Source organism: Lytechinus variegatus, chromosome 1 (assembly GCF_018143015.1).
Source record: "Lytechinus variegatus isolate NC3 chromosome 1, Lvar_3.0, whole genome shotgun sequence".
NCBI classification, from domain to species: Eukaryota; Metazoa; Echinodermata; class Echinoidea; order Temnopleuroida; family Toxopneustidae; genus Lytechinus; species Lytechinus variegatus.
The window spans coordinates 19,679,852-19,696,317 of NC_054740.1; the positions used below are offsets into that span (position 1 = coordinate 19,679,852).

A 16,466-nucleotide genomic window follows, 5' to 3' on the forward strand; every position below is an offset into this window, starting at 1 on the left:
ATTTGGGACTTGCGATTGATTTTTTGACTTGCGTTTAAACGCAACTCTTTGATCGAAAAAAACATTTTTCCATTTTATTTACTATTTCCAAGATACCATTCTATCATTGAAAGGGCTAGGCGCAGGCTAGGCAGTCGAATAAGACACTCGCTTGAATTTGAGATTCCTTGAACATTGGTAAGTTAAAATAGTATTAGTGATTTGGTTTATGGTGCATTATGTACTAAGGATATAATCATTAGCACATTAGCCATTTTTTAGCTAAGCTGACTGAGTAAGGTCAGAGACTAAATGAGACTCACAGCCACTTTTTTTAATGAGAATGACGACTGCAACAGTGCTGGGGCCGATTGCACGAAAGGGTCTTTGCAACTAGGCCTACCATCTTTCGTGTCGCCCATCTTTTATGATGCGCCATGTGATACGCATTTTAAATAAATCATCTCCAAACATATTTCATTCGTCCTTTAAAATTAACAGAATATTTGTTTATGAAATGATATGATATATCATGAAATTGTATAAAATTTGATTTAAAAGCAAGCTAACAAATCTTATTCTTTATCATAAATTTCAGAAACACCCCGCTTATACAGTAGGCCTAGAGGCGCACGGCCAAAATGGGAGACAATCTCCCACATTGGAGACTTGCTTTGCAAAAGGACAAAAGAAACAACACCAACAAAAACATGATTTTTCCACCCCAAATTTTGTCTCACTGAGGTCAGAAGCCCATTTGTTTTGTGTGATTGACAACAAAAAATCCTTATCAAAACAAAAGTAGACGGTGAATTTTTAAAGTAGATGGTGAAAAGGGGTAATTTTTCATGAGGAATCTGCTTATCACATTTTTATTTGCCGCCAAGGTAATCCTTTTGCAGCAAATGTAAACAAAGGAAATTGGTCTCCCAAACTGGAGACTGTCTCTGAAATTGGATACCCAAATTCTTTACAAAAGTCTCTGATATTGGAGATAATCTCTCTCATGGGAGACAGTCTCCAATATTGGCCGTGCGCCTCTACTGTTATAGCGTATCATAAAAGATGGGCGACACGAAAGACGGTCCTTGGAAAGACCCTTTTGGCAATCGGCCCCAAGTTTATACTAGCCTGGGGCGTTTTGGGGAGTGAAAGTCATATACGGTACGGTACTGTACGTACTATGGGTATGGTCACTCCCCACCACTCATTCAATGAACAAGGTTATGATATAACCCACTCACACAACATGCGAGGTTAGTAATACTAACCTCGCACAACGCATGTGGTTTCATAGTGGACTTTGACGTTTTCATTCATCACACGAATGTGAGGGAATGAAAAAACGCCAAACATTTCAGTATTTCTCCACTTTGGAATTTTGTTTTAATGATTTAAGTTTGTTTTAAAAATGAATTGGAAATTATTTATAAAAGTGTTTTTATCGCTTACCTCCAAGTCTCAACCAGGATACTCCGTTCGATCCGTCCTTAATACTGCGGTGGAAAGTACGCAAACAACAATCGAAAAGCAATTTTTCGTATCGAACATTCTCAATTCAAGTTGTCAGCGCATAATAGGAAATTGTACCAAAAATCAACAGGTTGCATCTCATGTATATACTTATTGGTAAAGTACGCCATCTTTTGACAAGATGATGATGAAAGTGGATTGAACGAGCAAGAAAATAATGCTGATCGCCTAGAATGCAGCTAGCTTGCAACACCGTAAACAAAGGTACGGTAGGCACTTAAGAACCAAGTTTGAAAGGACACTCGTAAAATTACGTCACTCTCGCGATGAATATTCATTAGATCGTGGTCGTGCGTGTTCAATACAAACTCTGCATGCATGCACTCAGTGTGTATTGAACACGCACGACCACGATCTAATGAATATTCATCGGCGAGAGTGACATAATTTTACGAGTATCCTTTCAAACTTGGTTCTTAAGTGCCTGCCGGCTTTGAAATGATATCGCGCCCCCTCTTTAGGCAAAAGTTGATATCAACGCTGATCAAGAGGCATCTACGTGAAGATCACGAAAAATGCTCTTATTTTATTAAAAAAAAACAGCAAAGAGAATTCAACAAACGATCCATATGGTTCGGTAAGTGTCATAGCATAAATATAATGCTTAGCTACGATGTAAAGTCATAGTTATTTTAGTAAAAAGGGTGTGAAAGATTCGCGTGCACCAGGTGCATATGAATCCTTCACACACGAGACGATTTGAAACCATGAGTGGATATAACCTTGTTCTCACTTGTATCTCCATGTGTGGCAAAATAAGGGTGGCAATGTTTGGCTTATTTTCTCTTTTTCTTTGAGGCAAATGCTTGATTTTTTTACACTGACAGTTTCCATTACACCTATTATTAATACAACTTGGCTCTTATTCAAATTTGATTCTTTAAATCATTTTTTTCTAAATTAAAAATAGAGATCAAAAAATGAAAATTTTCTTGCCATATTACTTTCCACCAATAGAGGGCGTTCACTAAAATATGCCCAAAATTCAAGTTTTTGAGCGCTCTGGTGAATACAAAAATTATTCCCAAGTTACTAATGAAAAATAAATTGCAACTGTATGGAAATTAGTAATTTTGGTCACAAAAGTGATATTTTAATGATTTTTTAAAGTGTGCGCTCTGTACAACATTGGCATACCATAGTCCTACCTGTAGATTCCCCACAGGCAGGGTGGTAGCAGTGAACAAGTGTCCCCACTAACGCCTGGGGGCCCTACCTATATTCCCCCACGAACAGGTACAGAACCAGAAACTTTCACCCCCAAGAATTCTACTTTCCCTCTAAAAGATCTAGCCCTAAAACATGTACAAGGGGTCCAACTTCATTTCCAACATTTCTGCGATATTGATTTTCACTCCCCAAAACGCCCCAGGCTAGTGCAAGTGCAGTGCAGTGGCAGTGCCTGTGTCAGTGAAGCTTGGGCAGTGACATCCCTGTCATGCGCTTGCCCTGCTCCGGGCGCGGCGCGGTCTCTGTTATGTTGGTTGGTCTGCTGAACTCGAGTCTCTTTTGGCTCCACTCACCAAATACAAAGACCGAAGATTTAGCTCGATCTGTACAGGGATTCAATGGCCATATAAGTTCGGATAAAAAGGAAGTGAAGTTGCGCGACAGCCGAAGGCGAAGTAAGTCACTGTTTTTCCCCCTTTATTTTTCCCCTCCCCTGTTTTGGGGGCCTAAACGGAATAATAATCTTTATTTTGGTACTTTTTTTTATATATCGTTATGATATAAAGACAAGAATCAATGAGCCCTGTTGAGGGGATTTTGCATTGTTAACCCAAATGCCAATGGTGGTTGCACGGTAGCGAGCCCTCTGGCTCTGTATGAGGAGAAAAAAAAAATGTTAAAAAACTCCTTGAAACAGACGGCCAGCTGTCTAGGCCCAGGCTAGCCTTGACGACTCTGTGATAATATTTAAAAAATATTTTATATAGTCATTACTTCAAGCGATGTTCGTGCAAGCTCCACTCCACTTCACTCCCGCTACACTACTCTCCACCTACCCGAACCTCGAGCCCGTGAACTCGCTCTGATATTCCGAGTGACAAATGCGGGATTTTATGGGGGGGGGGAAGTATCAAGTTCATGCAACATCACAATCTATAAAAACAATTACCACAAAGTTTCACTTCTTTTCCATACTTTTATCAGTCTCAAAATTGGTGATTTAGAGCCGACACAGTGTTCCTCACACGTATTAATTATTCGCTGCCGATTTCAAAACTTGAAATAGTTAAAGTTGGCCCAGTGTATAGAAGAGCCATAAGCTATGCATGTTAAAATCAATTCACTATTTGTCAAAGATTATAGGGTATGTGTATTGCACCTGCTGGTTCATGGCTAAAATTTTAATTTATAAGATCAAGTCAATCTTTAAGTTAAATTGGTATAATATGCAACATATAGATTGTGGGTGTTAATGGAACGATGAGAAAAATAAAGCCAGGATGTGGAAAAGAGATGTAAATGTATTTCCTGTAACTATTTTTAAAACCTAAAATCTAAATTTAACATTTTGCTGCCCCCCCCCCCATTAATAATGCCTTTACATCAACCCTGTTTGAATGTGTTCAAAATGTTCTTTGATGTCTTTGTTTCTTTTCCAGCTCAACATGGAGGGAGTGTCCTCATCACCAAGTTCTGCTCAACCTTCTCCCATGACTCCTTCAAAGAGGATGTTAGAATTGTACGAGGCATCGGTAGATTTTACAGCTGGTGCTATAGGTAAGATTGGTTTAAGGGGATGAGGAATATGATAATGATAATGAATTTAAAAGTGTAAGGTTACTATAACACAAATGGTGAATTCATCACCAGTATGAGGGTTAGGATATTCTAATAGATGGATTGCAGTTTGTTTCCACCTAATATCCTCATACTTGTACAGGAAAGGAGCCACAAGGACCTCTGAAGGCTCTTCTAATGCACCTTTATGATAAATATGGAGCATTGTCAAAGATTCTCATGTCTGAAAAACAAAAGCGTAAAATAGAATATTAAGACTCATGAAAGTTTTTGCTTTTCAGTTTTGGCCCACGTATAGAAAACGTACATTGACCAAAGTCAAGTGGCAGCCTAGTGCACCAAAATTGTCCTAATATTTAAATGCATCCGCAACGTATAAGATTATTTTAGTTATATGTTGGGAGGTTGTAATCCTCAAAAAAAAATTGCAACTGAAATAGAAGGTGTACCGGTAATTTCCTCTTAATCATTACATATGAATTGGAAAATGTGATAATTCCTCTTTATAGTGGTGTTTATTTTGTTATGCTTATGTAATCATAGAACGCACCTTTATGATAAATATGGAGCATTGTCAAAATAGAATGTTGCAAGCTTTTTCAGTTTTCAGTATTGAATTCTCAATTGTTTTGATGGTGCGCACTCATGATGTATTCTCATTTGCATAATGGATTTATGTAATGTTTTTGGAATAATGTTACAAAGGATCATTCAGAAATTCAGAGTTTTCCCCTCACACTACTACTATGTATTAATGAAGGCAAAGTCCATCTTCCAAAGAAAGGGTAGAGCACAATAAATGTCCCTACACTTCACAAATGACCACCTGAACAGCATTTAAACCCAATATTATTGATAAAAAAAGTACAACACTAGCACTACAACACCTGGGATATGTTTGCAACATGTTCACTGTAACCTCTAAAGGCAAAAAATTAAAACTTTTGCATAAGTAAAACAAAGCGGAAACTCTATTTTGCAACATTTCCACTTGTGGCTTTATCCTAAAGGTAACTACAATTTCCATTATTTCATAATTGCAACAGATTGCGCAGCCTTTTAATGAGGAAAAATTCAATTTTTATCCTCTGATTTTAGTTTCACAATTTACAGTTCGGTAACAGAAAAATTTATCATCCCTCAAACTTTAGTTCCAGAACTTTTTAGGGGTTTATTTCATGCCACCTGTGGAGGATATAAAGATATACGACGTACATATTTTCTTTTTTTGTTTGTTCATTACAGGTGGAGTAGCCTGCACCTTTGTCGGTCAGCCATTTGACACAATCAAAGTGAAAATGCAGACATACCCCCAGCTATATAGGGGATCAATGCATTGTTTAAAGGACACAGTGGGACGGGAAGGGGTAAGAGGATTGTTTGAGGGCACCACCCCTGCTCTAGCAGCTATCGTTGGTGAAACAGCTGTTTTATTCATGTGTTATGGACTCTGCCAGAAAGCTGTCTGTCAGGCAGTAAGAGTAAAGGATGAGAAAGACTTGACAAACATTCAAAAGGCTTTCAGTGGGTCATGTGCAGCTTTCTTCTCATCATTGGTGCTATGTCCGACAGAGCTCATCAAATGCCGTATGCAGGCTATGAGTGAGGTCATGTCAACATCAGACTCTCTACGAAAGAAAGTGTAAGGTCATATATTCATATTACATTGTGTATTATGATTATGAATATATTTACACATTTTTACATATTGAATTAAAGTGCCCCACCATTGACAAATCATCAGGAAATTGAATCAGTACGAAATTTGCAAAAGGCCAATTGACTTGCATAATATAATCCGTCCTTCATGAGAGCTCGCTGGACTAATGCGATAAAAGTTCGGACAGCACAAATTTGACCGAACTCGCGATCGTTTCTTCGGGTTGTCGCAGTTCTAGTTTCCAACAATCCAATTCTTAGACTTTTAGCAGGTCTGTTGATTACTAAACCAAAATAAATAACCTCTGTGAAGTTACATGTTTCAAAGTGAAAACGCACAGTTTACTTCTGGTTTGTTAGTCTATTAACTATTGCTCTCCGATTATAGTCAATCTTCCAGACATGCCTGTGTCTAAATGCATAATACCCCCAGGCATGCAGCCAAGTGAAAGGCTTGCATTCCTTCTCTGTTCTGAGATTAGCCTTGATTTCCCCATGATTTGTCAATGGAAGGTTGCTTTAAGCAATCTTTAATTATTGGGCACTAGTTATAAAACTACCTTTACATTTGAGTCTACATTACACAAGCACCACCATCAAGCCGTAACCTCTCAATGAACAAAGAATGATTTGACTATTTTTATTGTGTTACTTGAGTTTGTAAATATTTTCATTCTTTCTCATTGTATGGATTAGTGTAATGAAGCAGTGTTCCTACATGTCCAAAGTCTTTGATAAGACTGCAAATTAAATTAAATTAAATTTAGTAACACAATTAAGATATGGATTTGTTTGAAATGTAATAGTTATATATTATCTATAATGAATTATGATACCAAAGTCAATATTGGATGAATGATGGTTATTCAGATCGGTTCTGTTTCAAGTTGACAAAGAGCTCTTCGATGTACACGTAATTCTATCTATTTCGGTAACAAAGTTGAACATCAAAAGCTTTCTCTTTGTAATTATACATGTATATATTATATCTATGCAGAGGACCATGGCAAGTGACCAAAGATCTTCTACGTTCAGATGGACCATTAGGCTTGTTCCAAGGTCTCACTAGTACATGGTTAAGAGAGATGCCGGGGTACTTTGCATTCTTCTTTGGGTACGAGTTAAGCAAGACATTACTTACACCACCAGGAAAAACAAAAGAAGATTTAAGTAAGTAGAATGTTCATCCTTCTCTCTTTCTTGAAAACAAGAAATTGTTTTTTAAGTGTCTGTGTTTGAAGTAGCAACCAATATTCTTTCCTGTAATTAAATAGGAATAGTATTCTTTGCCCTCTTTCAACTGTTTATCATTCATCTTGATGAGTCAAGATTTACAGCATTGCAGTCTTGCCTTTGTCTTGTAAATCACTAGCTTCCAATAGCTAGATACATACAGGTAGCAAGTTTACCTTCAGCAAGAAATTTACCTACATTGTGGTGCACTCAACCCAGGTGAGGTAAATGGCTAGGAAGTAATTCCTCAAAAAGCTGTGAGCACCAGAATGGGTAGACTAGCTTAGGTAGACACATGCGCTACACAAATTCAAGGCTGGACATTAGCGGTGGCCCGGGGCCACCAAAAATTCATCTCGAGCAACCATTATTGAAAAATGTTAAGTTTTGGTGGCCCGAATCGGGCAACCAATAATTTTCAAAGTAGCGCAATTTTTCTCCCGATTTTGCATGCATTTATCAACTTTCTACAGTTCAAATTGCAAGTCAATTCGTCATGCGCCTTTTTTGTTAATCTACACACACACAAAGATTGCATAGTCATGACAGTATGTAGACCTACCGCTAGCATACAGTAACTATTATTCAGCCGGCCGTGCCGGCTGTCTGGCTGAGCTTGCATGCGTGAAACCACTGCAGCTGGCTGTGCGCTAGCAGACTATTCAGACTCGGGGAGCTGCGATGCGGAATATTACTGCTAAGAAATCTTCCCCAGAACTTTGAAAATCTACGTCAAAGTCACATTTTACACCAATGAAATGCCCTTCTACAGTCCATATTACTGAAACCTGATAATTTGCAAGCATTAAAAGGAGGAATTATGACCTCTCTTTTGACTCAAAAAGACCGATTTCCAAATGCATTAATACACATAAAACACTTAGGTGAGTACATCACAGTCCCACATGTGCATTTGTATGTATGTTGATATTTGGTTTATTTTCGAAGCTGTCTTGAATAGACAGCTTCTTTCTTTCTTGTTTATAAATGACTTCTTAAACCACTCCTAAGGAAGTAAATACTTTGGGAAGGCATTTTATTGATATGAAATGTGATTTTTTTTCCATCATTTTGTCAAATATAGGGAAGGAATTTTCTCACTGTTTTTTCAGATAACTTTTGCCGTTTTCTTATTTTTTTCTGTCATTTTTTTTACAGTGATTAAACCATTTATACCCCTTCCCATTGAATATGCCTGATTAAAGAACATGTTTCTACTGAATAATAATAATAATTTTCCCATTTTTTCTGATAATTTTGTCTTATTCATTTTTCTTACATTTTCTTTTGTTTTTTCTCAATTTTTTTTTCCTGTTCTTTGTTTTTTCTTACTTCATTTTTTTATTTGTCTTATTTCACTTATTCATTTTTACAATTTTTGTTTCTTTTTTCAATATACTATTCTAAAAATTATTTTTGTTTATTTCCCCCTTTTATACATTGTTCTAATTCTGCAGCATATTTTCTGTGATTTTCTCCTGCTATAATATGCTGGAAAATAAACTGGATTTGGGGCCTGCATAATCTAGGTTTTACGATCAAAAAGGAAGAAAGGAAAAATCATTGTTTTGTAAATCAATCTGAGTTTGCTATATGCACTATTTACTTTACCATTATGAGTGTGTGTCTATATGGAGATTAAAAGTCCACACAACCTGGGAACAATACAATTCTTTTATTCTCTTTCAATCATTTCATATTCACAATGATAGAACAATTTATATATTACCACAAAATAAGCAAAGTAAAATAACAGCAAGCACGATTTACGTACAAGATGTACAAAGAATAGTGGTACGTGTTAGTGATTGCAGAATATTTCAGTTTGTTTTATTCATTTTTAATAAATGTTTTTCTTTATATTTTTCGGGCCACCAAACCTTATTAGTGGGCCACCAAAAAAAATTATTTGAAGGTTTTGGTGGCCTGAACCACCACCAATAAAAGTTAATGTGGAGCCTTGATATAGATTAATTTTTTTTTCATATGGTAAAAAATCCAAACAGATGAAGAGTCTGACTTGCATTTGGGCCGTGTCATGAAATAAACTACAAAGCAAAATGCACCCAGTCATAAATAACATAGAAAACATAATAGTCATATTTGTCAAGTATTGAATAAAACTGCATTCAGTTGCTGGGATCAGTTTATACAAAATCATTTAGAACATCAGTATAATCTAATGCATTAATAAAATTATACAAAATTTTCATTCAGCATACATTCTTGTTGACAAGTACAAACGATACGATATTATAGGGCAAGATATTATTAAAATTCATAATTAAATCTTGTAGGGCAATTCCATAAAATATGCTCGTCCGACCCAGTGTGTGTGAGACCTTCATGAAATTTTCTGTCTCTTATTTCTAGTTCTGTTGACAATTTGTAATGCTCGCAAATGATAATGAATTTGTCAGTTTATGAAGTGAAGTAAAAAAAAAAAAAAATGGGGGTCAGATGTACAAAGTAAGCTTGATTATTTTATGGAATTGTCCTGAATTCATTTGATCACACTTAAATAAGCCACACCCACACACTCTCTCATGCACAACTATAATGTACACAAGCATATCAGGTAATAAATCAAGTAAAATTAACAATGGACACAAAAACAAAAGAAATGGCAAACTTAGGGTAAGAAACCCCTCCCTTTCCCCATTGCCATTCATTAACCAAAATCATTAACTATAAGCATTTTTTAAGCTGCTAGTAGTATTACATTGTTGCAGTTCAATTAGGGTTGAGTTCCAGCATGAATCCCCCCTGAACATGAAAGTTCTCTTACCACATTCAAGTTTTTGCTTGTAGAATATTCAAATTTAGTGGACATGACAGTGGTTTAAAAATAAAATGGCTTAATGGTGTACAGTGGGATGAAGAGCTAGACCATTACCCTTGTTTCTTCATGATTGCTCAATGACATTTATTCTGTTTTTAGTAGCTGTTTTCACACAAAGCACAATCTTGGTTTTTGTCAACTGTAGATCCGCTGAATGCCTTTTCCACTATTGTCACTATTCAGCATCGACATAATTCATCCTTGCTGAAAATGGGACTATCCAGTGTACATTGTTCTTCGGCATCTTGCATTCATGAAAATCATGAAAATGGCGTTTGGCGTCTTCTTCACTCGCTTGCCAATTCTCTGAATCAGAACCATTAATTAGGCAGAAATTTTTGCATATATCTTCCCATTTAAATGAAGGAATACTGATGATAATTCAGTGAAGAACTTCTGCTCTCTCCAAATCTTTACTGTCTCTTTCATATGAGTTGATCAGATTATGTTTAGCTGATTTCAAGCTTTTGTTGGTGACATATTTGACATGTATAATTTTTAATAACACCATGATTCATGTAGCTACATGTATATATCTATAATGAAGAGTATTAAAATTAGTATCTTTCACCAAAAAGCAGCATTATTACCAAGTAGTTCACAGCCATGTTTCAGAGACATGCTGTGTATATATAGCTGTAAAAAAAAAATTATAAATGGGACTTATGTCAACATTCGATGTATCCTCCAAATCAAACACATACACACACAATTCAAAACACAATCCACACTTTTCCAAAGTGGTATTCACAACACATCATCAATTCTGTTCAGGTATAAGCATCAGATTGAGCATGGGCATCTATCCGCTCATGGTTTCTATTCATTAGGGGGGATGGCGCTTTGTATTATCATGTAATATCCCCCCCCCCCGATGAATAGAACTTTCTGCGGATCGACAACATTGAGATCGAGTGCAAAATTTAAAATCTGGTGGTTTAATGGAAGTAAGTGGTTATTTAACAGAGCAAGCTTCATTCACCGTTCATTCGCCATCCTGTTTTATGAAATAAGAGGGGCTGAGAGGCACTTTCATCATAAGATGGATACTTCATGGATGTAAATATGTGAAATGTGGATTTTCAGCAACTTACGGGAATGTTTTTTTTCTTTCCTCAAAATGGGAGAATGCATATGTTTTTAACAATTTTTTAAACAAGGGTTTAATGTTTTTACTCTGCTGTAGCTCACATTGATTCTAAGGTCTGTTCAACATAATGTACCACTTGATGAAACAGCCCCATTGATGTGTATGTGTTATCTTTCCATTCTGATAGGTTTTACAAGGTTAACTATAGCAGGTGGCGTAGCTGGTTCATCTTTATGGATAGCCATCTATCCCATTGATGTTGTTAAATCCAGAATTCAAGTCCAGTCACTAGTAGGCAAGATGCCTGGATTCCTGCCCACTTTCACAAAAATGCTCAAGGTTGAAGGTGAGTTCTTGAGTTTGATTGTAAATTTTTACAAGATCTTTCTTCAACAATTGTCTTCACACACAAATTGTAAACACATGTTGACTCAGATTTAAAAATGTATATTTTGTCATGGTCTAGTGGTTCTGACTCTCGCCTTTCAAACAGAGCCGTGGGTTCGATTCCTAGCCATGGCATGTTTTCCTTCGGCAAGAAATTTATTCACACTCTACTGCACTCGACTCAGGTGAGGTAAATGGGGACTGGCAGGAATCATTCGTCAAAAAGCTGTGCTCACCAGAATCGTTAGACTAGCTTAGCCGGGGTAATATTAATTTGCCTTGAGCACCAAGCAAGGTGGATACGTGTGCTATACAAATCCTATATTTATTATTTATTAAAAGAATGGAAATGTGACCTCGTTTGTATGCATATAATGCGCAAACTCTAAGATTAGAATTTGTCGAAGATTTGCAATAGGGGGGGGGAGCATTTCTATATATATCTTTTTCTGTGCCTTCTTCACTTTCTAACTTCTTCTTTGATGATGTCTTCTTCCTTAGCCTTTGACCTTGCAGTACATCTCAAGAATAGCAAATGTTAAAGACTGTGTAGCATTATGTCTTATTAGGAAGTCAATTCCTGAAGTGTTTTTACCCTTTAAATAGGTGTTCTCAGTCAAATCGAACATTATTTAATTTCATATTCAAATGTTTTTAATTTTCATTAAATGCTTGTACAAATCTTATACAGAACATCAGTAAAACCTTTTTCTTGGTTTTTAAAAATAAATATGCAAATATAAAAGTAGAACATAAATAAACACTTTCAAGGCAATGGGATGGAGGCAACTGTCCCTTTAGATATCCTCATCATACATTGTTCACCATGTATTTTGTTGACTGGTTGCAGGTGTGTCGTCACTATTCAGTGGTGTTTATCCCTGTATTATACGAGCATTCCCTGCCAATGCTGCCATGCTACTTGCCTATGAAGCAAGTAGATCATGGATGAGGAACCATAGACCAGGCTGGTTAGACCGATATTAGTATCTGGGATAGACCTGGTCCTATCATCCACTCCAATACCATGATTGATGGACCAGCATTGTTACCAGGACAGGTGTGACATTGCAAGGTAAAGATCAGCTTCTGTCATAGTATCATCCTAGACCACATTCGTTAGACTGGTGTAAACAGCTCAAGTACAGATAGACCTGGTCTTGTCTTCCAGTTTTAGGTCACAATAAATTGACTTATGCAATTCATGTTGTGGACCAGGTCCTCTTTTCAAATCAGGTAACACTGGGTAGACCTGATAGGCGTTTCATAAAGCCGTTTTTAAGTTACAAGCGACTTTACAATCGTCTGGTGATCCTTAATTGTGAACTGTAAGTGATACACACAAATTTTCATTGGCGTTGATGTAGTGCCTAAGAAAAGATCACCAGATGTTTGTGAACTTGCTCATAAATTACAAACGGCTTTATGAAACACCCACCTTGTCCTACTCATAAAGAAATTAAGAAATTATTTTTTAAGGATGAGACTTTCAGTGTATATGCAGCACAAAATATAACATAGGCTAGGTCATATCATCTGATCAACGCCAACACTGAGTAGATATATATTATCACTGACTATTGAAGATAACCCAGAGCCTGTTACCCAATTATCACATCATAAAGACAAGGGTTATATTTTTCAAAGTTAAATTGGCTATTTTGATATGCTGCAGACTGAATCATAGTTATCCACACTGTGAAGTGTGAACAAAATTTATCAATCTTTTCTGATATAACGTTTATAGCAGACATAAAGTGTAAACTCTTATGATGTCATAAGCGCACAAAATGTATGTATGTTTGACTTATCGAGCAATACCAGTATGTTTTGAAAATTGAAATTTATACCACTGCCTCATTGGACAAAGGTTGTTTTGAAAAATTGAATTTGAAGACTAGGTTGGGTCCCCTCTCTATAAATTTGTCCTTTCTCTTGTCAATAGAAATCTTGAAAATTATTCATGGTACTTATTTATATTGAAGAAATTTTCTAATTTTTTATCTTATATTTTGTATGTTATTATACAGTGAAAAGAATGATATCACAATTAATAAAGGGAAAGAAGGTGAAGAATGATTTTACTTTAGTTTAAGACCTCTGTTACCTCTAGACCAGGCTGGACCAGTTTTGGCCTTGATCGAGCGGTGGAAACACACTCTGGGTTCCAGACTTTCCATTTTTTAATCCCTTGGAAATAGATCTGACGTCATGTCTCCACCATCACTTCAAAATGGTCCTGCTTGGATCCTGGGTCCACTCTGCATATTCACAGCTCAACCAGTACTGGCCTAGCCTGACCTGGTGCTATACATGTAGCAGGGGTCTAAGACTAGTTGGCTGTAAATCTGATAAATTTCAATCATTTTTCAGAACTCATCCTTCGGTTTTGGTCATTTTATCCTGCCATTTATTATTTTATTTGAAATTTGACAATTTTTTTATATTATTGGCATAAAGTTATGCTATACATTATTCAATATACATGTATGTAGTATTCAGGGGCCATAATGAAACTGTACATGAATTGAATTGAATATTGAACGCTTATATTTTGTTTACATAATGTACATGATTTATAGTAAAAAGTAGCGAAAAGATACAATTTGTTCCCATGAAATAAAGAAGTGATTTCCAGTTAAATTTATATATTAAAATATGTCATTCTATAATGCAAAATTCATTATGATTTTTTTGTAATGAATCATAAACCAAAAGACAAACCCCCAAACCTACATGCTGACAGGGCATATTCCATGATTTGTTTTCCTTGATTGATGTGAAAATCTTTAGATCTTCAAACATAACCTCAAATGAATTATGTATAACAGATCTAGGGATGTTTTAAAGAGGGATGTAGGATGTAAACCTAAAGTCTTGTTGCACTATGTAGAAATCACATTCAGGTATCAGAGTCAAGTGTTCAGACTCAATGTACATGTATTTGTCATAGAACTAAAGCACCTTCTTGCACCTTGACTCTGCTGAACAGTAATGGTCATGTTACTAGCCACAATGTATACATGTATTTATGATATCTATTTTGATACTGCAGTAAAAAACTAGAGACTTTATCCATTGTTGTAAATGATTTAAAAACTAGTTGAGGAGTTTTTTTTTACGAATTGATAGAGCGATTGTTTTGGGAAAGATCCTATTATAGTTTTGAATGTAACTTTACTGAAATATGTGAAACCCACTTCTACAGTAATGTAATGTCCTTAACAAAACAGTTGCTAGCAACCATTGTTATGAAATGCTTTACAGCCAATACAAAGGACTCACAATACAGTGCAGCATCTATCACTTGCAGTAGACAGGCAAATTTATACCTTGGGGGTCGTTGACATTGTTCTCAAGTGCTAGCAGCTCACTCTGCTTGTGTACTTTAATGTGACTGTGATGCTTAAAGGGAAAGTTCACCCTGAAGAAAACTTTGTTGTAAAATAGCAGAAAAAATAATAAAAAATATTGGTGAAGGTTTGAGGAAAATCCGTTAAAGAGTAAGAAAATTATTAGAGTTCAAAATTTTGGATTTGGACGTCATAAACGAGCATCTGCCCCATGTGTTATGTAATATAAAATGTATGAATTTCAAATTTTGTATAGTTCCTGATGACTTAATTTTGTTTTCTTTTCATGATCTGGGGGCCGTTTCATAAAGCTGTTCGTAAGATAAGAGCGACTTTAAGAACGACTGGTGAACCTTTCTTACGCGCTTAACCATCGCCAATGTATATACCATTTACCACAAGAAATGATCACCAGTCGTTCTTAAAGTCGCTCTTAACTTACGAACAGCTTTATGAAACACCCACTCATGATCTGGTGTGAAATGATTTGTCTATTGATATACAAAGGTTACAGTGAAAACCATTTTCAATTTTCTGAGAAAATGACATTTCATTGATTTTTTACCATTCGCTATGTAGGAATGCTGCTCGCATATGACGTCACAAATCAAATAATTGAAATTCTAATAACTTTTTAATTATTTGATGAATTTTTCTCAAACCTTCGGCAATATTTTTTATTATTTTTTCTGCTATTTTTACAATAAACTTTTTGTCAGGGTGAACTTCCCCTTTAAGAAATTAAAACCATTTGGCAAAAGCGGGGGAAGAAGTCCCTGAGAATGGTCTAAATTTTGCCAATTAATATGCAGCGAATTTCTCTCCCACCTCCTGGACCCTGGTAAACAGCATGATTTTACGAAAGCCAGCCAAACTGCGACTGCCAGTGCAGCATAATCGCATGCATACACTAGCACGCTACAGATATTGACCTTTTTACCTTGAGGCATTGTATATTTTGGTTTGTCCGCATCGTGAATCCACCGAATTGCAACTGTTCCAGACGTTTGCCATTTATTGTTGTACACATGGTTATTGCACATGCACATTCAGAATGGATTTGTTAGGATTGATTGTTTGATTGACAATATGTATAACTGTCATAGAAATAGCATTGAAAGATATCAACTTTCATCATTATAAGAATCATGTATTGTATATATTGCATAGAGCAAAAGTGCAATATTTTACTGTTGTATTGCAATGAAATAGAAGTCTTGTGTAACAGTATATTGTAGGTACACCACAGAAAAGAGTGACCTATTTGAAAACTTATACTTTCTTCTTGGGATATGCTCATAGACATTTGTACATGTATAATTTGGCATTAAGACGAGGTACCTTATCCAGGGTTGGGCTCAAATACTTTATTCAATTACAATTACATTTACGTAGTTGAAGAAATGGTCAATTACAATCAAATTACATTTTTTTTACAATTACCAATTACCTTTGTCAATTACAATTAATTTCTATAAAGTCATAAATGAAATTGGTTTGTATTCTGTATACGGTAGTACCACCTATTTCAACATAATTCTAAGTAACAGAGAAACTGACAAGAAGTTTTATGTGAAAGAGCATGGATTCTGCCTATTACACTCATTGATGCTGAAGCAATTGACATGAAAAAAGGTCATGA

At 35.9% G+C, this 16,466-nt stretch overlaps 1 protein-coding gene across 1 annotated transcript; it reads left to right on the forward strand.

Annotated features, from left to right (window-relative positions):
* Positions 1-125: 125 nt before the first annotated feature.
* Positions 126-14,919, forward strand: LOC121408481 (mitochondrial ornithine transporter 1-like). The gene is made up of 6 exons (XM_041599965.1): positions 126-177; positions 4,122-4,239; positions 5,506-5,902; positions 6,917-7,089; positions 11,272-11,430; positions 12,322-14,919. The coding sequence occupies exons 2-6, from the start codon at positions 4,128-4,130 to the stop codon at positions 12,456-12,458; spliced, it is 978 nt and encodes a 325-aa protein (XP_041455899.1). The 5' UTR covers positions 126-177; positions 4,122-4,127; the 3' UTR covers positions 12,459-14,919.
* The last annotated feature ends 1,547 nt before the right edge of the window (positions 14,920-16,466 follow it).

What these genes read in the sequence shown, in the direction of transcription:
- LOC121408481 (XM_041599965.1), top strand. Translation starts at nt 4,128, where the DNA reads ATGGAGGGAGTGTCCTCATCACCAAGTTCTGCTCAACCTTCTCCCATG. An exon ending in TTTTACAGCTGGTGCTATAG is followed by an intron (nt 4,240 to 5,505) that starts GTAAGATTGGTT and finishes TGTTCATTACAG; the next exon opens with GTGGAGTAGCCTGCACCTTT. An exon ending in AAAAACAAAAGAAGATTTAA is followed by an intron (nt 7,090 to 11,271) that starts GTAAGTAGAATG and finishes CCATTCTGATAG; the next exon opens with GTTTTACAAGGTTAACTATA.